Source organism: Galeopterus variegatus, unplaced genomic scaffold (assembly GCF_000696425.1).
Source record: "Galeopterus variegatus unplaced genomic scaffold, G_variegatus-3.0.2 Scaffold3971, whole genome shotgun sequence".
NCBI classification, from domain to species: Eukaryota; Metazoa; Chordata; class Mammalia; order Dermoptera; family Cynocephalidae; genus Galeopterus; species Galeopterus variegatus.
In genome coordinates, this window is record NW_007730082.1 from 13,478 (window position 1) to 34,323 (window position 20,846).

The window sequence follows — 20,846 nt, forward strand, 5'->3', positions numbered from 1 at the left end:
GAAACCCAGAATCCCAGAGAATAAGTTAAAAAAATAATTTAGGGCCGAGCCCGTGGCACAGTCGGCAATAGTGCTCCCGCTGCGGGTTCGGATCCTACATAGGGATGGCCAGTGCGCTCACTGGCTGAGTGCGGTGCGGCTGGTCTCAAAAAGGACAAAAAAAAAAAAACATTTAAGTGGGCCATTTGGTGTAATATCTCTTTGCTCCTAAATCCATTAATTTTGCCTGTGCAACTGTGCTGGTTTTAAAATATATCCATAAATTTTTTTGCATTTCTCTCATTTAAGAAAAATCATTTAATATTTTCTCCTTAGATATAGCCAGTCTTAGTGACTATGTTGTAATGAACTGAATGTGATTTGAAGTGACATTGAATGACATTCATTGTTAGTTTAGAAAAGGCATTACAACTTTCACCCAGATTTGCCTCTCTTGGGATATTCACCCTTGGAACCAACTACTTTGTTGTGAGGAACTAAACAGTCCTATGCAAAGACCACAAATAGATGTACTGGCCATAGCTTCCTCTAAGGACTTAGCCAATACCAGCATCAGTCACTAGACACGTGAGGGAGTGGGCCTTCAGATGATTCCAGCCCCAACTCTGTAGCTGCCTCAGCTGGTGTCAAGTGGAGAGTGGAACAGAGACAAACTGTTCCCACCAAGCCCTGTGCAAATTACAAATTTGTAAGCAAAGTAAATGTAGTTGTTTCAAACCACTATGTTTTGAGAGTTGTTATACAGAAATACATAAAAGAAACAAAGAGAAAGTGCCAAATATTGGACACTAGTTTAGAGCATATATTGCATCTTACAAGACAGCATCAAAAAAGGGTTATCTCACAGAAGGCACCCAAACTAAGTCTTCAATATAGATTCAATAAGACAAGGTGCTTCTTGGTGATGAAATACACAATTAGAACAATAAATTCCATGAGCAATAGCCCAGTGCATTACTTCTTTCATTGTAGAGTTTCTTGGTCAGAAGGAATATGGCATCAGACACAATAATAATGTACAAAGCATTTGGTGAGTCCCCAGATGGCAGTGCTGACAGAAGTACAGTGAGCAAGGAAAGCACATCTAAATCTAGGGTTAGTGTATTTCAGAGAGGACAAATAACAACCCCTAAAGATGGGGCAGGGCCAGTGGAATCAACTTGTCCTCAGCTGGCTGACTGATCCGCCTGAAGTCCTAGAGCATATCAACAACTTAGGACTAGTCACTGCTGCTGAACCTGAACAATTGGGTTCAGCCATCTGAACACTCAGCAGTGACCTGGAGATCCCATGTATGGTTCCAATCCTGTTACAATTGCCATTTCACTCTTAATTCCACCAAGCAACCACTGGGCTTGGAAAAGGAGGCTGAGTTTCATTTACAGACTGGTTATTTCAGCCATATGATTCCTAAGATTCATTCTGAGAGATCCATCCCCATATCCCTTCCCAAATCTTGTCACCAGTTCTCCCATCTTGCTCTTTCCAGATCCTTGACCAACTGATCTAACAATTAGCCTCTGACCATGAATTGATCATGAATTATTACCCAAGGCCATCTTTCTTTTCAGGCAAAGTGAAAATCAAGACGTACTGCTAGAAATTCTGCCCACTAAAAAAACTTCACAACTTCAATGTTCTTCATGTCCAAAGTGGGACTACAATAACAATTCATTTCTGGCAAGTACCAGCATACTGTGCAAAGCAATAAGCCTGCATGATGCCTGGCACATTATGAGTGGTCAATAGGTATTTGCTGGAAAAAAAAATTTTTTTAATGTAGATTATATCCCTCTCCTGCTTAAATCTTTCAGTAGTTTCCCACTGGTCTTTTCAGCAGTTTCCCTGCTGGGTGTGGCCTCTGCATACTCCTTCCCCTTCTCTGTACTCCAAGTCTTGAACCTCAGTTCCCGGAATGTCCCATGCTCCCTCCTGCCACAAGTTCTTTGCCATGTTTCTCCTCCTTACCTAGTTTCAGATCTTGACTCAAGGGTCACTCCCTGTCTTGTAACCATTTCTTCAGAGTACTTATCTCCATATTCATTTATGTGTCTAACTCATTCTTGTCTCATCCTAGGACTCTAAGTTCTATGACCATGTGCAATCACGACTAACCCCTAGCACCTAATATAGTGCCTGGCACTTACGAGGTTTCAATAACACTTTGTTGAATAAATAAATATGTGAATAAATGAATGAGTCTGTAACAAAATGCAGTAAAGGTAATTTACCTGTAAGTTATCATTACCAGTTTTGCTTAAGCTTTGTGCCATCAGTTTCTACTCCTTTAATTCACATTTCTTTTATTACAAAAAGGCATGTCAAAGCAGTAACTTTCCTAAGCATTTATATACTAGCACTATGCAATAGAAATATATGAGCCAGGCATAAAATTTTAAATATTCTAATAACCACATTATAAAAAAGAAGTTAATTTTAATAACGCATTGTATTCAACCCAATATATTTAAAACATTATCATTTCAACATGTAATCAACACAAAAATTATTTAGCATTCTTCATACTGTCCCTGAAATTCAGTGTGTATTACAATCACAGATCTCAATTTTTTTTTTTTTAAAGATGACCGGTAAGGGGATCTCAACCCTTGGCTTGGTGTTGTCAGCACCACGCTCAGCCAAGTGAGCAAACCGGCCATCCCTATATAGGATCCGAACCCGTGGCCTTGGTGTTATCAGCACCACACTCTACTGAGTGAGCCACAGGCCGGCCCACAGATCTCAATTTGAACTAGCTATATTTCAAGTGCTCAATAGCCACACGTGGATGTCATAATTGACAGTGCGGTTGTGTAAGATTCACTTTCACAAGAGTCTGACCATCCTCAGCACCTATAATTAGTGTAAGGAAAACCACATGAAGTCAAACTTTCATCCAGAAGGGTCTAACTTTCCCAGGGTAAGAGCTAGTTTAATACAAAACTAAGTTTCATTTCAGGTTTTGGAACTAAGAAAGTTGACAATTTTAACTGGTGTGTCCTTTTTGCCTTCTTATAACATCTTTTTCTCTCTTTTACTTAAAAGGATTTTTTGCTCCTCTTGAAGATGAGGGCGACCTCTTTTGCAAGGTCCTCCATTTCTCATCCTTTAGGCCAGTTTAAAACTCTCTGCATTTCTGGTTCTTCATGGCAAATCAGTCGGCTCCCCTGCATGCGTAGTAAAGGTCAGGGAGTGGGGAGAAACGGGCAGTCCAGCCTGCTGTGTCTAGCATTAATCCTTTCTTTGTGCCTGCGTGGGCCTCCGGAGGAAAAACCCAGAAAACAGAGCAAGCCAGGGTTTACGGCCCACAGAGCTGGATTCTGAATGCCCTCTCGTTTTGCTTTTAAGTGCATCTACTTCATCACAGGACCACTCCCCACGTTTACCAACAGCACGTCGGAAGGATATCGCTACCTTCACGCCCCCCACCCACCCTTGGCCAAAGGGGAAGGGGCAGGACATCCGTCCGGTTCGAGCCACTTCCGGAAGTGACGTAGGAGTGTCAACATGCAAGATGGCGGCTCATCACCGGCAGAACACGGCCGGGCGGAGGAAAGTGCAGGTATGGGAGCCTGGCTCCTCCGCCTTCCGGATACGGCTGGCATCTCCGGGCCCACCTCCAGCGAGCAGATGCCTCGGGCCGTGGCCAGCTGGGGTAGCGGCTTGGGACGAGCGGGATGGGATGCGGCCGGTGGCGAGGGGTGGGGCCGCGGCGCTAACGGCTGGAGGAAGGGGCGGGGGGCGGCCGACTTTGCCGCCGGGGCCCAGTACCGGGACCCTCGCGTGCGGGGTTCTGATCCGGGATTGTTGGTCGCTGCTCTCGTGAATGGGCTTGCGAGGTCAAGATGGGGTTGTTCCCCACCCACCTGCCTTCTCCTGCCTTTCTCCAAAGCGCTGTGCTCTCGCCATGTCGGAGAGGAGGCCTTTGGGCGCTTCCCGGCCGGTGGACGGCAGAGAAGTGAGCGGGCCTGTGTGGGGGCGTGGCGAGGCAGCCGAGCGCTGACGGCCCTGCGGGGATTCTGCGGAGCGTTCCGCGAGGGAACCCCCAGCTTTCTCGTATGTGGGCGCTTTCCCATGGTTGAGTGGGAACAACGTGGGACTGTGCTGGTGTTCGTGGGGGATTATAATTTTAATTATTTTGGGATTTGATTTCGTGTTCACCATTTTTCATCTTCAGTGTACATCATTGAATCTTTCTTTTTTTGCTTATGTAATTTATTATTCAAGGATAAAGGGTTGTCTAACTCCACCGTGTGTGCTTTATGCCTAACTGAAATCACTTTTGTTTGGGGCACGTTTAAGAGTTACTACGTGTTATTTTCAGCGAAGCAGGGAGTAAAAGGCCTATTACAGGTATTTTGAATGTCGTAGTGGCAGCATGGTGCATTCATTCATTAAACATTTACCGAGCACTTGGATTGGCCCCAAAGGTGGGAAAGGATTGAGAAGGTATAGGAATAAGTAACACCCAGGCTTTCTTTATAAAACACAGCCTTATATGTGGTTCTGCAGGTTAAAATCAGTGACTGTTTAATAGGTAGTCAGGACAAAGGGGCCCTTCATTAAGATAACCCCAGCAAGAGAATGTAGGCCATAAAGTCTTCTGAGAATTTCACATCTTTGTTTTATTGAACTCATTGATCAGTATAGTGTCCTAGCAGTCATTAGATGTTTGTTGAATTGAGTGAAATTAATACAAATCTAAAACAGCTTATCCTATTAATAATAGGATTTGTAAATACATTATAACAGGATTTACCACCAGCATCCAAGCCAGGTGGTGAGAATGTCTCCTCCCTACTAAAATGTAACTCAAAATTGTAACTTAATTGTATCCTAGGCTCGTTATGGGAGTAAAGCTATTCAGGCATCTCAGTTTCTTGCATTAAGATTTAAAAGGCAATTGTAAAAGTACAGGACGGGAAAGATGGAAGTTGACTGCAGCAGGTGTGGGAAAACTGAGTGTTTTAATAAGCTGAATGTGAGCCAGTGCATGTAAAATGAAGGCGGTGATAATTCCACTCTACACTGGTCAGAGTACAAAGCTAGAATTTGGTGTTCAGCACTTAGCACCTTGTTCTTCATAGGTATATGAGTCAGATTGGTGAAGTGACTCGAAACTCTTTCCTATGAAGAGCATTTGAAAGGGCTAAGATTAGCCTGCTGAAGAGAAGATTCAGGGAACTTTCAGAATTGGTCCCCAAAGGCCAGCCTGTGGCTCACTTGGGAGAGCGAGGTGCTGACAACACCAAGTCAAGGGTTAAGATCCCCTTACCAGTCACCTTTTTAAGGAAAAAAAAAAAGAATTTGTCCGCAAGATATAGAAGCAGTGTGAGAAGTCACAGGGATTGATTTCATCTCAGACTTCATTGTGTATGGAAGTGTATTTTTAAACTAGTGCATGTTCATTGCAACCCCCCCCCCCCATAAACAATACAAAAGTATAAGTTATAGTTGTCCTCTATTCTCCAAAGAAAGCTACTGTGGGTATTGTGATGTATAATTCTACACCAGAGTTTCTCAGCCGGAGCACTATTGACATTTTAGGCTGGATAATTCTTTGTTGTGTTGGGGAGAGAGGACTGTCCTGTTCATTGTAAGTTGTTTAGCCTCATCCCTGGCTTCTATCCATTAGATGTAGTAGCACTTCCCTAGTTGTGACAACCAAAGATGTCTCCAGACATTTTCAAATGTCTCCTTGGGGACCAAATTGCCACTGTTGAGAACCTCTGTTCTGTACCTCTTTCTGTTTGTGTACATGACTTATGCTGTTTTTGCTATAAATGAAGTGATAGTGGTCACTTTTGTATCTTGCCTTGTCGAAATTTTAAATAAGCATTCCCTTTGACCCAGAATTCTTATCTAGAACTTTATTCTACAAAAGTACAAATGCCTATATCTATCTCTACTTATGCAAGGGTGTTTATTGTAGGAATGTTGTCATTGTGAAAAACAAAATACCTAAATGTCTGCAATCATCAGACAAGATATGATACATTCATGTAATGGATTAATTTGCAGTTATTGAAAAGATAAGCTAGATCTGTATTATTAAAAAGGAGATGTGTCCAGACGTCTAAAAAGCGAGTTGTATTAGTCCGTTCATGTTGCTTATAACAAAATACTTGGAACTGGGTATTTTATAAAGAAAAACAAATTTTATTGCTTACAGTTTCTAAGGCTGGGAAGTCCAAAGTCCATCTGGTGTCGGTGACAGTGACCCAGGGGTCTCACATTGCAAGATGGTAGAAGCAGAGAGAGAAAGACAGACTCTCCTCTTCTTTTAAAGTCCTCAGAACCACACCCCCAACCACCATTTTTAATCCATTCACCACTGTATGGTCCTACAATCCAATCACCTCTTCAAGGCTCTACCTTTCAGTTACCATAATAGGATTTCCCACCCTCTTAACAGTCACAGCCGGGGCTAAATTTCTAATACATAAAACTTGGGGGACACAATTCAAGCTTGAAGGAATTTTGGGGGGACATAATTCAATCCACTACAGGAGTCAATATCACGTGGTCCTATTTCTGCAAAGGAAATAATGCATTTTAAGAATCTGGAAGGATATTAACAGTGATCATCTCTTTGGGATTAGATTTTGTAATTATAGGTAAGGCAGGACATGAGATGTCTTTTACTTTAAAATATATACCCCTTTATATTTTTGAACTTTTTACATTATTTGCTCTTATAAATAAAAAATTTCCATTTTGGAAAAAGTGTATATGGGTACTTGAGAGGAGCGAATATATTTTGCCTCTTGGCTATCTTTGTCTTAGACCGAGAGACAGTAGCCCTGAGCTCCATAGTCGAATTGTAGGCCAAAAAGAACCTTTGAGACTTACAATATTGCTAAATAATCAGTGGAGAGGGGACTAAACATGCTGTTTATTATAGACATAATGAAAAATGATCGTATGTCCACAATCCTCAACTTCTAAGGAAACTAGAGATATGAGGGGGGAGGGATGGATTTGTGACTGTCAGAAACATGATCAAACAATCAAGTATATGAATTCAGATTTATGGTGCAGCTTTATACCTGGTAACGAAGATATCAAAGAAAGTCTTTTCACTTCCTGGTGGTCCCTTAGAATTATGATTTTCCAACAACCTGAGTCTGTTGATTGACTCTCTCAACCTTCATCCTTCCTACTGTGGCCTTTTCCTTCACTTGCTTCAGAATTCTTAGGGAGCATTTGGACAGGAGTCACTAGTTTTCCCAAATTAGGAGCCACAACCATACCCAAGCACTCAGTGATGGTTCAAGAATATAAGTACAGCAGAGTGACATCATCAAGATGGCAGAATAGATGGTTCCCAGCAGTGCTTCTCCCCATAAGCAATCACTTTACAACTGTTAAAAAGCAAAGTCTACCAACCTGGGATCACTGGAGCTGGGGGAAGAGAAGGAGAAACCCACAGAGTTTGTGAAGGTGTAGGAAGCCACGGTTGAGAGGTGGTAGGGACAGTGCCTGTTGTTTTGAGCCCTGGTTGCTTTTCATCCTCCCCAGCTGCTTCTCAGCCACCCTTGCGGTTTCTCAGCCAGCCTGATATGGAGGTGGAGAGTGGCTGCTACACATGGATTGAAGCTAGAAAAAGCCACAGCATCACCACTTCCTGCTTGGAGTCTGCGGAAGTCAGGAGGGCTTCAGAGCACACCATACCAGCCCACAGGCCATAAAGACTACTGGCAGGATTCCCCTGGGCCCACATAGGACTAAGCTACCACAGCCGCCTGGAGAAAGGAGCTACCTAAAGGTTGCTTATTCTAAAAAGAATTTGGAGTGAGATGTCTTCTTCCCTCTGGAGTCCCCCTTAAAATGTCCATGGATTATTAAGTAGGCTTTGTAGCAAAGAGCCAGGAGCAATGGATTTGGGTTCTGTGGATCGTTTCAGTGATCATGGTTAGCCTCTTAGAGACCAACGTTCTACTTCATTGAATCACATTCTTGATTCCTCCATGGTGAGAATTACGTTTAGAGCCTGGAACTAGAGATGGGCCTTGATTCTAGACCTAATCTGGGTACACAACTGGGTTTTGAAAGACTATATCATCGTTTGTGTTAGAGGCTCCATATCAGCTGGTGTATGCTGAGACATAGGATAAGAAAAATGGAATGAGGAAACCAGTCTTTATTGCGTCTCTTCTCTGTGTCAGCTCAAAATATAGTCAGCTGTGCTACATCTGGTGTCTGTGGTCTTACCATGTCCAGTCCCACCAGATTCAGAAGTCAGGTAGAAAGGACCCCTAAGTCTATAGTGCTGAACATCAGACCTTCGTTCAAATGCTTTGCCTGATCCCCTACCCTTAGGCAGTATGCTGGCTGCTTGCCGTCACATGGTCATATTTCATCTTCTTCATAGCACTTGCCACTAACTGTTATGTTCTTGTTTACTTATCTGGGATCTTTTTGTTGTTATTGTCTCTCTTCTGCACACCCAACTAGAGTGTAGTCAGTTCCGTGAGAAGAGGGACCTCATCTGTCTTGTTCAGAGCAGCATGTCTAGCACAGTAGAATCCTTGTAGGCATTCAATAAATGTTTATTGAATGAATAAATGGTGGTAGAAGGGCAACTTCAGCCCCTCTTCCCACACCTTGACTGGTGCCTGTCCTAACTTTCCTCCAAGAACAGACCTGTTGCCTGAAACATTAATTGGGCCATGTTGTTTGATGGTGGAATTAGTAGGTATTTAGAAGCATGATCCAATGTGTCTCTTTCTCAGGCTTCCCACCTGAGATGTTGATTGTGTTTTACCTTTTGGGAAAGGTCCACAACACTCTTGAACTTCATCTTCCCCTCCATGCAGCAAAATCCATGATCTTCTAGGTCACACACACACACACAAACATATGGGTCGACACACGTGCACACACAGCTCTACCTTGGAGGATGGCCCTGTCTCTCTTTCCACAGGAAAGACTGAATTTGCTGGTCCCAAGATTTATGGCGGGGAGAAAGAAATGAGGGAGGAGGAGCCTGATTGAGGTGTTTTTTTGTTGTTGTTGTTCAATTGAAATTCTCATTTGGAATATTATTTGCTTGTTCAGCGATAAATAAAGTTGCACTGTGACCCCCCCACCCCCCAAAAAAAGAGTATAAGTACAATCGTGTATCACTTAAGGATGGGTATATGTTCTAAGAAAGTTGTTATCAGGCCATTGCATCCTTTTGTGAACATCATAGAATGTACTTACACAAACCTAGATAGCATAGCCTACTTCCACACCTAGGCTATGTGATATAGACTATTTTTCCAACCACCATTGTATACAGGGTCCATTGTTGACAGAAACGTCTTTATGTGGCACATGACTATACTTGGCTTTCCATAACAGGAAGATCCCTTTGGTTGGAAATGACCCAAAATCCAGCTTAACCAGACTAACATAATAAAGGACATGTACTGGTTAACGTAAATGAAAACCCAAGAGGTAATGCTAGTTTCATGTAAATCTTGACCCAGAAGACTCACTCTCTTTACCCTAAGAAGTGACGTAAAATCAGTTTTACCACTGAGCGGCATACAAGTTGTCCTCTCCTATTCCCAACCCCCCAACAGTAGGACCTCCCTCTTGGTTGCACCTATCCCAGACCTCTTGTTCTTTTACCACATTATCCAGTGTAACAGAGAATCTCTTAAATAGCCCCTGCACAAGTTCTCCTAGAATTTGCTTTCCTTGAGGGAAATATTGGGAGTAGAGGTGGGGAATGGAGAGGCATCCAACAAGTGTCTTTTCTACCACTACTTACCCTCTTCCCCTGCCAAATATTAAGTCATTTCAGAGCTCAGTGTGGTCTTTACTCCTGATACTGAGTCCTAATTCTGGGTTGGTTTTTTAATCTTTGAGACTTTTTAAAGGAAGTATAATTATGCCCAATCCTGGCTTCTGAAGGAGAGATTCTCACAAATTAGTCATATGTCCAATGTAAGTAATAAAGGTAGGCAATAAAAAATTCATGCCAATGTGACATCTGTTGGAAAAGGGGTTAGCAAACTTTCTGTAAAGGGCCAGATAGCAAATACTTTAGGCTTTCTAGGCTGTTTTGTTGTGTTATATCCACTCAACTATGTGTTGTAAGCATTCAACTCTGCCATTATAGCTTGAAACCAGCCATAGACAGTACCTAAGTGAATAGGTGTGGCCATGTTTTGATAAGACTAGTTTACAGAAACAGGCTTTGGGCTGGATTTGGCCCACAGGCAGGTTTTCACCAAACCCTGGTTTAGAAGAAAGCAGGGTAGAAGGTGTCCTATTTTTATTTTCAAGACTGCTTTTTAGAATACTTTTTAAAATCAACACAATTGAAATATAGGTATGAGAAGAAAGTCATGCTCCACAAAATTGGACAGGAAAAATGTGGGAATTATTGATAGTTGGCCAGTTTTTCTTGGAATTCGCTGAACTACCCAGATAGCTGGAAATAGCCTTACACAGAAGAGCTGTGTGATTCCATTTGTAGGAAGTTGTAGAAAAGGCAAAACTAATTTATGGTGGATAAAGTCAGATCTAGATTGCCTGGGGGTGGAATGTGGAGCTTGACTGGGAAGAGAATGAAGGAACTTTTTAGGGTGGTGATAATGTTCTTTATATCTTGGTAGGGGTTTGTAGTACACAAGTGTTTCCTTTTGTCAGAAGTATCCATGGTACACTTAAGATTTGTACGTTTTACTATGTGTAAATTTTACCTTAAAAGAACTATAAACAAACAACTTATGTACAAGGGCACTTCAAAAAGTTCGTGGAAAAATAGAATTAGAAGATAATGCAAGTCCATGAATTTTTTGAAGTACCCTTGTATATATCTAGTTAATGATATACATACCGAACTATTTAGGGGGAAGTGTTATTGATGATGTGTAACTTATCTTGAAAGTCATAAAAAAATAAGATGAATCAAATGGACGGATAGATATTCAATAAAGCAAATATAAAAAGTGGTAATTGAAGAATATATATGGTGGGTATGTGGCTGTTTGCTGCTGTATGATTCTTTCAATTTTTGTATATGTTTGACATTTTTCATAATAAATTGTTGGGGGAAAGTGGGCTTTATAGATTAAAAAAATGGTTAGATGGTGATAAGCAGTGGAAGAGGGGAAAGTGAAATTTTAGTTTTAGTGGCCAGAGAAGGCCTTGCTGAGAAGCTGACTTTTGAGTACGGATCTGAAGGAAATGAGTAAATGAGGTAGCCACACAGCCTTGTGGGGGAAGAGTATTCCAGCAAGAATGCCACATACAACGGTCCTGAGGTGAGTATGTACCTGGCCTGTTTGTAGAACAATAAAGAGGCCTTTGTGGCTAGCGTAGGGTGAGTGAGTGAAGAGAAGTGGGAGATGAAATCAGAAAAGTGATTGCAGGCCAGATCATGTAGGCCCTTAACAGGTCATAGTAAGCCCTGAGATGGGAAGCAGTTGGTAGATTCTGAGCAGAATCATTATACACATGTGTTGTGATGGGATCAGGTTGGCTGCTGTATTCAGAACAAGTTGCAGGGGAGCAAGGGCAGAGCAGGAAAACCAAGTAGAAAGCTATTTTAAAAATCCAGATGCTATGTGATAGTTGTTCCAACCAGAGTGGTGAGAAATGCTTGAAATCTGGATGAGTCTTGAAAGTAGGGCTGACAAGGCTTGCTAACAGGATGTAAGATAAGTGAGAGAAGTAGGGTGGCACCCCAAGGTTTTTGGGCCTGAGCAACTTGAAAAATGGAGTTGCCCTTAACTGAGATGAAGACTACAGAAAAAGCTAGTTATCCTTTTTTTTTTAAAAAAAGTAAATGTGCTTATTCTATAATATTTCCACATTCATTTTCATATCAAAAATTGTTTAGTTTTAAACAGAGCAGAGTGGGCTCCCCATCAAATTGTTCATGCCCTAATCCTGGAACTTGTGAATGTGTTATATTACCTGATAAAAAGGACTTTGCAGATGTGATAAGGTTACAGACCTTAAAATAGGGGGATTATCCAGGTGGGCCGATTTTAATCATATGAGCCCTTAAAAGCAGAGTACTTTCTCTGGCTGGAGCAGAAGTCAGAGATGTGATGAAAGAGAGAGATTTGAGGTGAGAAAGGGACTCAACCCTCCGTTGCAGGAGAGGGCCACAGGGAAAGCATGAGAAGGAATGCAGGCAGCCTCTAGGAGACAAGGTGGACCTGTTGCTGACAGTCAGCAAGGAAACAAAACAGGGACCTCAGGCCTACAATTGCAAGGAACTAACAATTTGGATGAATTTCCACTAACAATTTGGATGAACTTGAAGCAGACTTTTTCCTAGAGCCTCTAGTAAGAAACACAGACCTGCCGACCTTTGTCAGTTTTGGCCTTGTGAGACCCTAAGCAGAGGACCCACCTAAGTCCAGCCTGTACTTCTGTTTTTCAGAACTGAAGTAATAAATGGGAGTTACTTTAAGCTACTAAATTCGTGGTAATTTCTTTGCAATAGAAAACCAATCTGATTACCCTCAAATAAAATGATGATCAGAGAAAGATACGTTTTTCTTATGATTGTTTCTACCCTCTGGCACATTATCAGTACTCGAGGAGTATTTAAGTTCGAAATGCAGAGACAGAACACATGAAGTTCAGTGGATCATCCCCACCATCTGATTTCTTTGTTTTGGGTCCCAGATAATTGCTGGAGAAATTAATCAAACAATGCTTATTGAGCCAGCTACAAATGCTTACAGTGGAATTGAACTGGATACTTGCTGCTGGGCAACTAACCTGTTATTTTTCTCCCTGTCAGAGTCCCTTTAATTGGCTCTTCCAAAATACATATTTCCTACCAAAGTTCTGGCTTTCCATCCCCTTGCAAAGTTCATGGAGTACCCTCCCCCCATTTTTTTTTTTTAAATCAAGTCAAGATAGTCAGATATGAGTCCTCATCTTCTCTGCCTTAGCCTATACTCTTGACTCAGCCTAAAAGAAGTTTTTCCATGACCTTCTTCACTCATTTATTGCTTCTATCTCCAGCACCTTGTTCTTTTATCTTTCATTTACTTCCATCTCTTCTGCCTGTAAAAGTTTGCCCATATTTTGGGGGGAAAAAAAAACACTTCACTTGCTGTCATTGCTAGTTATGCTTTTTTCTCCACTAGAATGTAAGCTCCAGGAGGACTTCTCTGCTCACTGTTGTATCCTCAGAATTTTTTTTTTTTTTTTTTTTTTGTCTTTTTCCATGTCCAGCAACGGATCGCAACCCTCAGTGTTGCCCCCGTACCGGACCGGGGCCGGCAACGGGATTGCACCCCTCGGTGTTGCTCCCGCGCCTCGCTCAGCCAGTGAGCGGGAACCGGTCTGTATGTGGGATCCGAACCCTCGGGCGGGAGCGCCGCCACGCTTCCCAAGCGGTGCACTATCCAGTGCGCCACTGGGCCGGCCCTGTATCCTCAGAATTTAGAACAGTACCTGCCAGTTAGTGGGTGCTTGATCAATATTTGTTGAAAGAATTAAATCCTGGGCCGGCCCAGTGGCGCACAGCTATAGTGCGCCGATTGGGAAGCGCGGTGGCGCTCCCGCTGAGGGTTCGGATCCCACATACAGACCTGCCGCTCACTGGCTGAGCGAGGGGTGGGAGCAACACCGAGGGTTGCGATCCCGTGGCCGGTCCCAGCCCGGTACGGGCGCGACACTGAGGGTTGCGATCCGTTGCCGGTCATGAAAAAAGACAAAAAGGGGGGGGGGGAAATAAATAAATAAATAAATAAATAAATCCTGATTTTCTCTATCTTTCTGTAGCCAGACATTGGGGGGAAAAATAAATAAATAAATAAATAAATAAATCCTGATTTTCTCTATCTTTCTGTAGCCAGACATTTTTCTTTTCTTTAACAGGTTTTTAATGTGATATGTCTTGGAACATATCAGTGTATATAGTTTGTTTTCATTCTTTAACACTTAGAATGATGTACCATAATTTATCTGACCATGTCCTTATTGAAGATATTGTTTCAATTTTTTTCTATCGTACTTAAAGCTACAGTTATAAAATAGTAAAGGAAGTCTTACAAAAGTAAGCACAAGGACAAATATAAATAATACAGAATGCATAAAAGGATCAGTTTGAAAGTTCTAACATCTGCTGGTAAGAATTTAAGAAAGAGCAAGGAAAACAGATGATTATCAATAATGGATACAAGAAAATTTCCCAGAGCTGAAATACCTACCACAAGTTTCCAGATTGAAAAGACTTTCTAAATGCACAGCAAAATAAATGATAATAGTACCAAATCAAGAAATGTCATAATACCAAGAAAAAGAGATTATAAAAGCTTGGAGTAGTGGTAGCACGGGGGTGTGCAGGAGAGAATGAAAATGGTATTGCTTTAAAGTAAAAGGAAACAGAATGGCATTGAATTCAGTGGCAGTATTGGATGCTGGGGGAGTTAGAACAATGCCTTCAAAAGCTGAGGGAACTTTTTTTTTTTTTTTTTTTTACATAGACTTCTTTATCCTGCCAAATCAAGTGTAAAGGTAGATGAAAGACCTTTTCAAGCATGCAAGGGCTAAGTCACCTCCTGTGTACCTTTTTTATGTTACTTTCTTAAGGGCCAGGGGAGGTACTTCAGCAAAACTGGGGGGTCAACAAAGAAAGAAGGCAGCATTAGAATTCAGGAAACAATGGCTGTAACCTAGAAAAATAGTTACAGGAAGCACCAAAGGTGACAGCTGTGCCAGCAGACCTAGAGAGCAGTCAGCCCAGATTAGAGTGAGAAGAGGGAGGGTTCTGAAGGGAAAACCTTCTGAGGAAAAAGAAGGGGGTGAGGTGAGTTCTGTGGTAGAGCAGTCGAAGAAAATTGAAGTTTAGTAGGGGAAAACATTGAAGAAGGAAAGATCCTTAGAAACTTTAGAGAAAACAAAAAGCTGTTTGAGGAAGTAGACAGCCTTACAAAGTCACAGCAATGTAGTACTGATTATTTATTCGACCCAAAATAGTGATGTATCTGTCTATATCAGAAGAGTAGAGGGAGGAAATATTGAGGGTAGTTTCAGAGCTTCATCCTAATCTACAATAGCATGAGTAAGTTGGTAATGTCTAAAATAGATGTCAGAAAGTTGTAGGATAAACAATATCTAGGGAAATGCAGTGACTATACAGTAGAAACAACCAGTAGTTGAGATTAGTTACCTTTAGTGATAAAGACTGGGAGTATTACCCAGACAGTAAGGAGATTGTTTTTCATTAGTCTTTCTTTTACTATTTAATTTTCTAAATACAGGCAGGAACTATTTGGATGAAAATTAAATTCTAAATTTAAAAAACTAAGTAATATATGCTCATTGTAAAACATTCAGACTGTATAAAAAAGACATGAAGAAGTCTTTACATGAAAATCACTATAATACCATCACTCAGGAATACTAGTTTTATGTACGTATATCCTTTCAAACTTGTGTATTGGTTTTAAAATATGTGTTTAATCTTTTGAAACATTTTTACAATAACTGTGCACTGCTATGTTGAGCCGTGCATATTTCACTTAAAAATATATTGTATGGCTTTCTTCCCATATCTGTCAGTCTAGATCTACATCAACATTCTTAATGATTGAACAGTGTTCTCTTTTATAGATGTGTGTGCCAAAATTTATCCAACCAGCATACTTCTAATTCTTTGACATTTTTAATCACACGTATGTAGTAAATACCTTTTAAGAGGTTAGCCCAGGCTTGTTTTGCTAATAATTACTTTCCACCTGGAAAGAGAACCTTGACAAGTTATTCTCTTACCCTTTCCTACTGGACCAGTCAGATAATCTCCCAGAAGTCTGGAAATTAAGATTCAGATATGCTGCATAGTCTCAGTTAAAGGAAATACTCTCCAGATAGTGGCCTTGGAGCCCCAGAGAGAGATAGAGAGAGACTGAACTTGAACTGAGCCCCAGAGAAAGAGAGATTGAACTTGATATTGAAGCCAACTTGGTTTCTGATGGCTTTCCACCATCCAATTCATGCAGCAAATATGTATATTGTGTATATGCCAGACACTGTAATGGGGATTCAGTGGTGGGAGGGACAGGGCAGCAAGTTTCTTGCCTCCTTGGAGCTTTAATTCTAAAGGAGAAGATATAACAAAAAAGATGAATATGGAGTGTGGTTAGAATTGTAAAATAAATGGGGTGAGTAGGGATCAGGGAAGGCCTTTCAGAGGTGACGTTTCTACTAAGACCTGAAGGGTGAGTATGAGCCAGACAACATAAAGCTAGGGGAAGAGTATTTCTGTGGGGGTTGGAAGGACGGGGGATCTTTTTGGCACAGGGAACGAACAGTAAATAAGAAGTCCCTGGGATGGGAAAGAGCTTGACGAGTTTGAGGAACAGAAAGGAGTTTGGAGTGACTGTCATGAAAGAAGCTGGGAGGTGTTAGTTTGAAGTGAGTGTGAGAATACAGGTTTTGAATCAAAGCATTTGAGGAGTATGGACTTTAAATTTGGTGACAGGGTCTCAGCAGAGAAGTGCCATGATTTGATTTTTAAAATTTCCCTTATGAGTGACGAATGTATTTCCTGCCCTTGGGCTTTGTTAGATATCCTTGCATCCTTATGTTAAGTTTTCCTTTAAAAACAAAACAACAACAACAAAAAAAACTCAAGCTGGTTTGGGTAGATTTTAGTTACAGCAACTTGAATCCAAAAGACTGGGTTAAAACAACGTCCTTATAGCTATTTGTGTATACAACTGTAGCCCTTCGTAAAGGATACATTCCTGGACATAGAATTTTAAAGGTCATTTCAAAGAATTTTAAGCTTTTGTTAGATATTTATAAATTGTCTTCCAGAAAGGTAATGATTTACCTACTGTCTGCCAGTGACATCTAAGAGTATTCACTTACCCTTGGGGTGGGGGTTGGGGGGGTGGCAATTATTAGAAAAAAAAGTCTTTCTGTATGATAGATAAAATAATCTCTTATCAGTTATCATGTCTTTGATTATTTATGTGTTTGTTGGCATTTCCTTTTCTTTTTAAAAAATTTCCCTTCGTAATCTTTGATCCTCTTTCTGTTGGAGAGTGCTATCGTCTGAGAGTTTGTCCCCTTCAAAGTTCATGTGGAAGTTTGATCCCCAATGTGGAAATGTTGAAAGGTGGGGTCTTTGGAAGATGATTGAATTGTGAAGGCTACACCCTCATGAATAGTTTAATCCATTCAAGGATTAGTGGGCTAATGGAAAAAGGGGTTATCACAGGAGTGGCACTAGTGGCTTTATAAGAAGAGCAAGTGAGTAAGTTAGTAAGTTCTTAGACCTCTCCCCATATGATACCCTGCGCTGCCTTGAGAGTCCCCGCCAAGAAGAAGGCCCTCACCAGATGCACCCCTTGATCTTGGACTTCCAGCCTCCAAAACTGTAAGAAATAAATTTTGTTTCTTTATAAATTACCCAGTTTCACATATTCTAAGTGACAAAAAATGGATTTATACAGAGTTTGGCTTATTTTATTGTTTTATAAGGAATCTTCGTATGTAGTCAAGAGTAAACTTTTGTCTTTCATATTTATTTTATTATTTTCCCAGTTAGACCTTTGCCTTTTAATCTTGCTCATGTTAGTTACTTTTTGACATTCAGAAAGTTTTAAAAAAAAATAACAGCTTTATTGAGATAAAATTCACATATCATGAAGTTCACCCTCTCAAAGTATACCATTCGTTCATTTTTAGTATATTCACAAACTTGTGCATTGATTGCCCAATTCCAAACATTTTCATTACCCCGTATTCATTAGCAGTTACTCCCTAATCCCCTTCCTTCAAGCCCCTGGCAGCCACTAATCAATTTACTTTCCGTCTCTGTGGATTTGCCTATTCTGGCCATTTTATGTAAATAGAATCATAAAATATGTGGCCTTTTGTAATTGGCTTCTTTCACTTAGCGTAATGTTTTCAAGGTTCATCCATGTTGTAGCATTTATCAGTACTTCACTCCTTTTTGTGGCTGAATAATGGTATATTCATCTTATGGATATACCACATTTTGTTTATTGTGAATAATGCCATGAAGATTTTTTTTTTAATTCAAAATATTTTAACATTTACTTGTACATATTTGTGGGTACAGTATATTGTTTCAATACATGCATATACTGCACAATGATTCACTTAGGGTTGATAACTTCGTTTTGTACCCATTAGTCCACCACTTTTCCTTCTCTCTGCCCCCTCATGAACGTTCTTTTATGTTTAAAAGGTTTTGACTTGTATTTGTTCAGATCACCATTTCTCTTTTTCTCTGTATAGATTACCATCTTTGTCAAGTTAGACGAGCCTTCTCTATCTAGAGACTATGTAAATATTCACCTGTATTTTAAAAATTATTTTTATGATTATATTATTAAATTTTAATCTTTAATCCATATGAAAATTTATTTTGAGTTAAGATGTAGAGAAGGGATATAATATTTTGCTATAGAATCACTAAGTATGCCTAGATAATTTATTAAATAAGTTATAATGTCCTCATTGGCTTGAAACACTATGTTTATTCATAATCTATAGTCAGTATCAAAATAGAAAATTTATAGTAGGAAGTGTTTTCAAATTTTATTTTATTCCATTGATCCTTTTATACATTCCTGTTTTGGTACTCAGTTATAATTCTGGTAGCTTTATAATACCTTTTAAAATCTTTAAAGAGTATCCTCTCAGTTACCTTCATTTTAAAAACTGCCTGGGTATTCCTCCCCCAAAACTGTACTATTTTTTTTGTCAACTTCTAGAAAGCATTCTAATGGGATTCTGACCCAACTTGGTTAAATTTACAGATTTAGAAAAGAATTGTCAATTTTGGATCTTTCTGTGCTGCAATATGGCATGTCTTCTTTATTCAGGTTTTTCTTTTTCTGTCAGTTATATATCTTTCTTGTGAAGTGTATGTTTAGGTATTTATTCTTGTTGCTATTGTAATTGGTTCTTCTCCACACTCCCTCCCCCATAATTGTATTTTTAACTAGTTATTTCATTTCTTTAGAAAAGATTTGCTTTTGGCTATCAGCTAGCTCATTGACTTTTTCTTAGTTGTAATTGTTTTGGGTTAATTCTCTTGTATTTTCAGAAGGAACAGACAGAGGTCACCAACAATAACAAAGTAGGGAAAAGTTCCCTGAAAGAAAAGTTTAGTATGTTATAAGAACTCAAAACCTCATTTTGCTTGGGAAGTCAGGGAAGGCCTTTTGGAGGAAACATCATTTAAATAGAAACCTGAAGGCTGTGATAGGAGTCAGCCAGAGAGATGGCAGGAAGAGCTTCCAAACAGAGGGAATTAGCATCTGTGATGGTCTGGAGGCACAGTGTGTGCATGGAACTGGAGCAAAGATGAATGGCAGGAGAGGTGAACAAAGGCACTTTAGGCCATGTTAAGGAATTCAAATCATGAGTGTAGTAGTAAGCAACTGGAGGTTTTTGAACACATTCCAATTTGTGTTTTTAAAAGATTACTCGAGCTGCTTTGTGAAAAGTAAAGACAAACAAGAATGGGAGAGAAGTCCAATTAGGAGGCAGTTGTAGTGGGTTAGCAGCAAACTTGCTCATTTTGAACTAGGCGGTCATTAATGGCATACTCCTCTCCTCAGCCCTTTAGTCTTTATAGAGTAAAATAAAAAACTAAATTTTTATTGGATTGAAAAATAAGTGTCATATAGGAAACATGGAATTTCCATTTTCAGATTGGCCACCAGTAGACTACATTTTATTACTGCATGGTTTGTAACTTAATAAAAAGCAGTGTTCACATATTTCTCAGGTTTCCTATGTTATTCGAGATGAGGTGGAGAAGTACAATCGAAATGGAGTCAATGCCTTGCAGCTGGATCCAGCACTAAATAGACTTTTCACAGCTGGTCGAGACTCCATCATAAGAATATGGAGTGTCAATCAGCACAAGGTAAGGCAGAGATTAAGTTTACATTTTAAATCCGTACTCAGTAAATTTTGGACAAATGACTTTAATATGCTGCCAACCTAACTTCAAAACCCTGGTGCTAAACCTTGTGTTTTTTAAATCTCTGTCTTTTTAGCAAGCTATACAAATCTGATGTTCAGTGCAGAAAAAGAACCACTGCTTTACATAGTTGCTCAATAATGTTTCTTTAAATGGACTTCAGTCCAGTGGGCTTTGAGTTCTTTAGCCAATGGAAACCATGTTGGCCCAATGTCAAAAGTTTGGAAAGTAAGAAAACTATGTATGTTTGGCTTTGAAATACTTTTTGGTACTTATATTTGAATTGGAATGTCACCTTTCTGGGAATTCACAGTATTTCAAACAAATTAAGAAAAACATAAGAACTAACCTGGAAGAATGTGGAAATCTGCCTATTCTGCTCTCAAACATCTTTTTTTCTGGTCTTCGTTTTATGACAAGATTGAGTAGCATCATTTCTCAAATAGACTTATAGAGGGCTGTTCTCTTTGTTCATGAAGTGTCTCAAACTTGCCTGTTTTAAGTGCATGTAATTAAATATTCTTCTTTAAAAGGTCTCTCCTGGTAATTAGCCAGGTGAGAGGAGTAGAAGAATCTAGAATTACTGAATTGAAATGGTGACACAGGTAGTACTCCCTTGGCCCTTGGGTTCCATTTCTTCTCTGAAGGACTGTAGATCTCATGAGAAAAACATTTAACTAAAAAGGTAAAAACAGCAGTAGGAAGCTAAAAGTGGAATTGTCCATCTCCTTCTGCCATCAGGCCAAGCTCCTCACCACACTCATCACACTCATCTCTGCCTCTGCTGTCTGTTGTGAGCCTTCACTGCCACTGATTCAAATCCGCACAGCCTGCAGATTCCTTCAAGGCCTGTCCTTTCTAGTAAACTCCTTTCTGTAGCAATTTGTGCTACACACAGCACCTA

The 20,846-nt window shown here is 40.2% G+C and overlaps 1 protein-coding gene across 2 annotated transcripts in view; it reads left to right on the forward strand.

Moving 5' to 3' along the window:
- The first annotated feature begins 3,489 nt into the window (after positions 1-3,489).
- Positions 3,490-20,846, forward strand: part of WDR48 (WD repeat domain 48) — a 46,609-nt gene continuing 29,252 nt past the window's right edge. For both annotated transcript variants that reach the window (XM_008586388.1, XM_008586389.1), the window contains exons 1-2: positions 3,490-3,562; positions 19,745-19,885. In XM_008586388.1, coding sequence (XP_008584610.1) covers positions 3,515-3,562; positions 19,745-19,885 — 189 coding nt within the window. In that variant the 5' untranslated portion in view covers positions 3,490-3,514. The remainder of the gene's footprint in view (positions 3,563-19,744; positions 19,886-20,846) is intronic.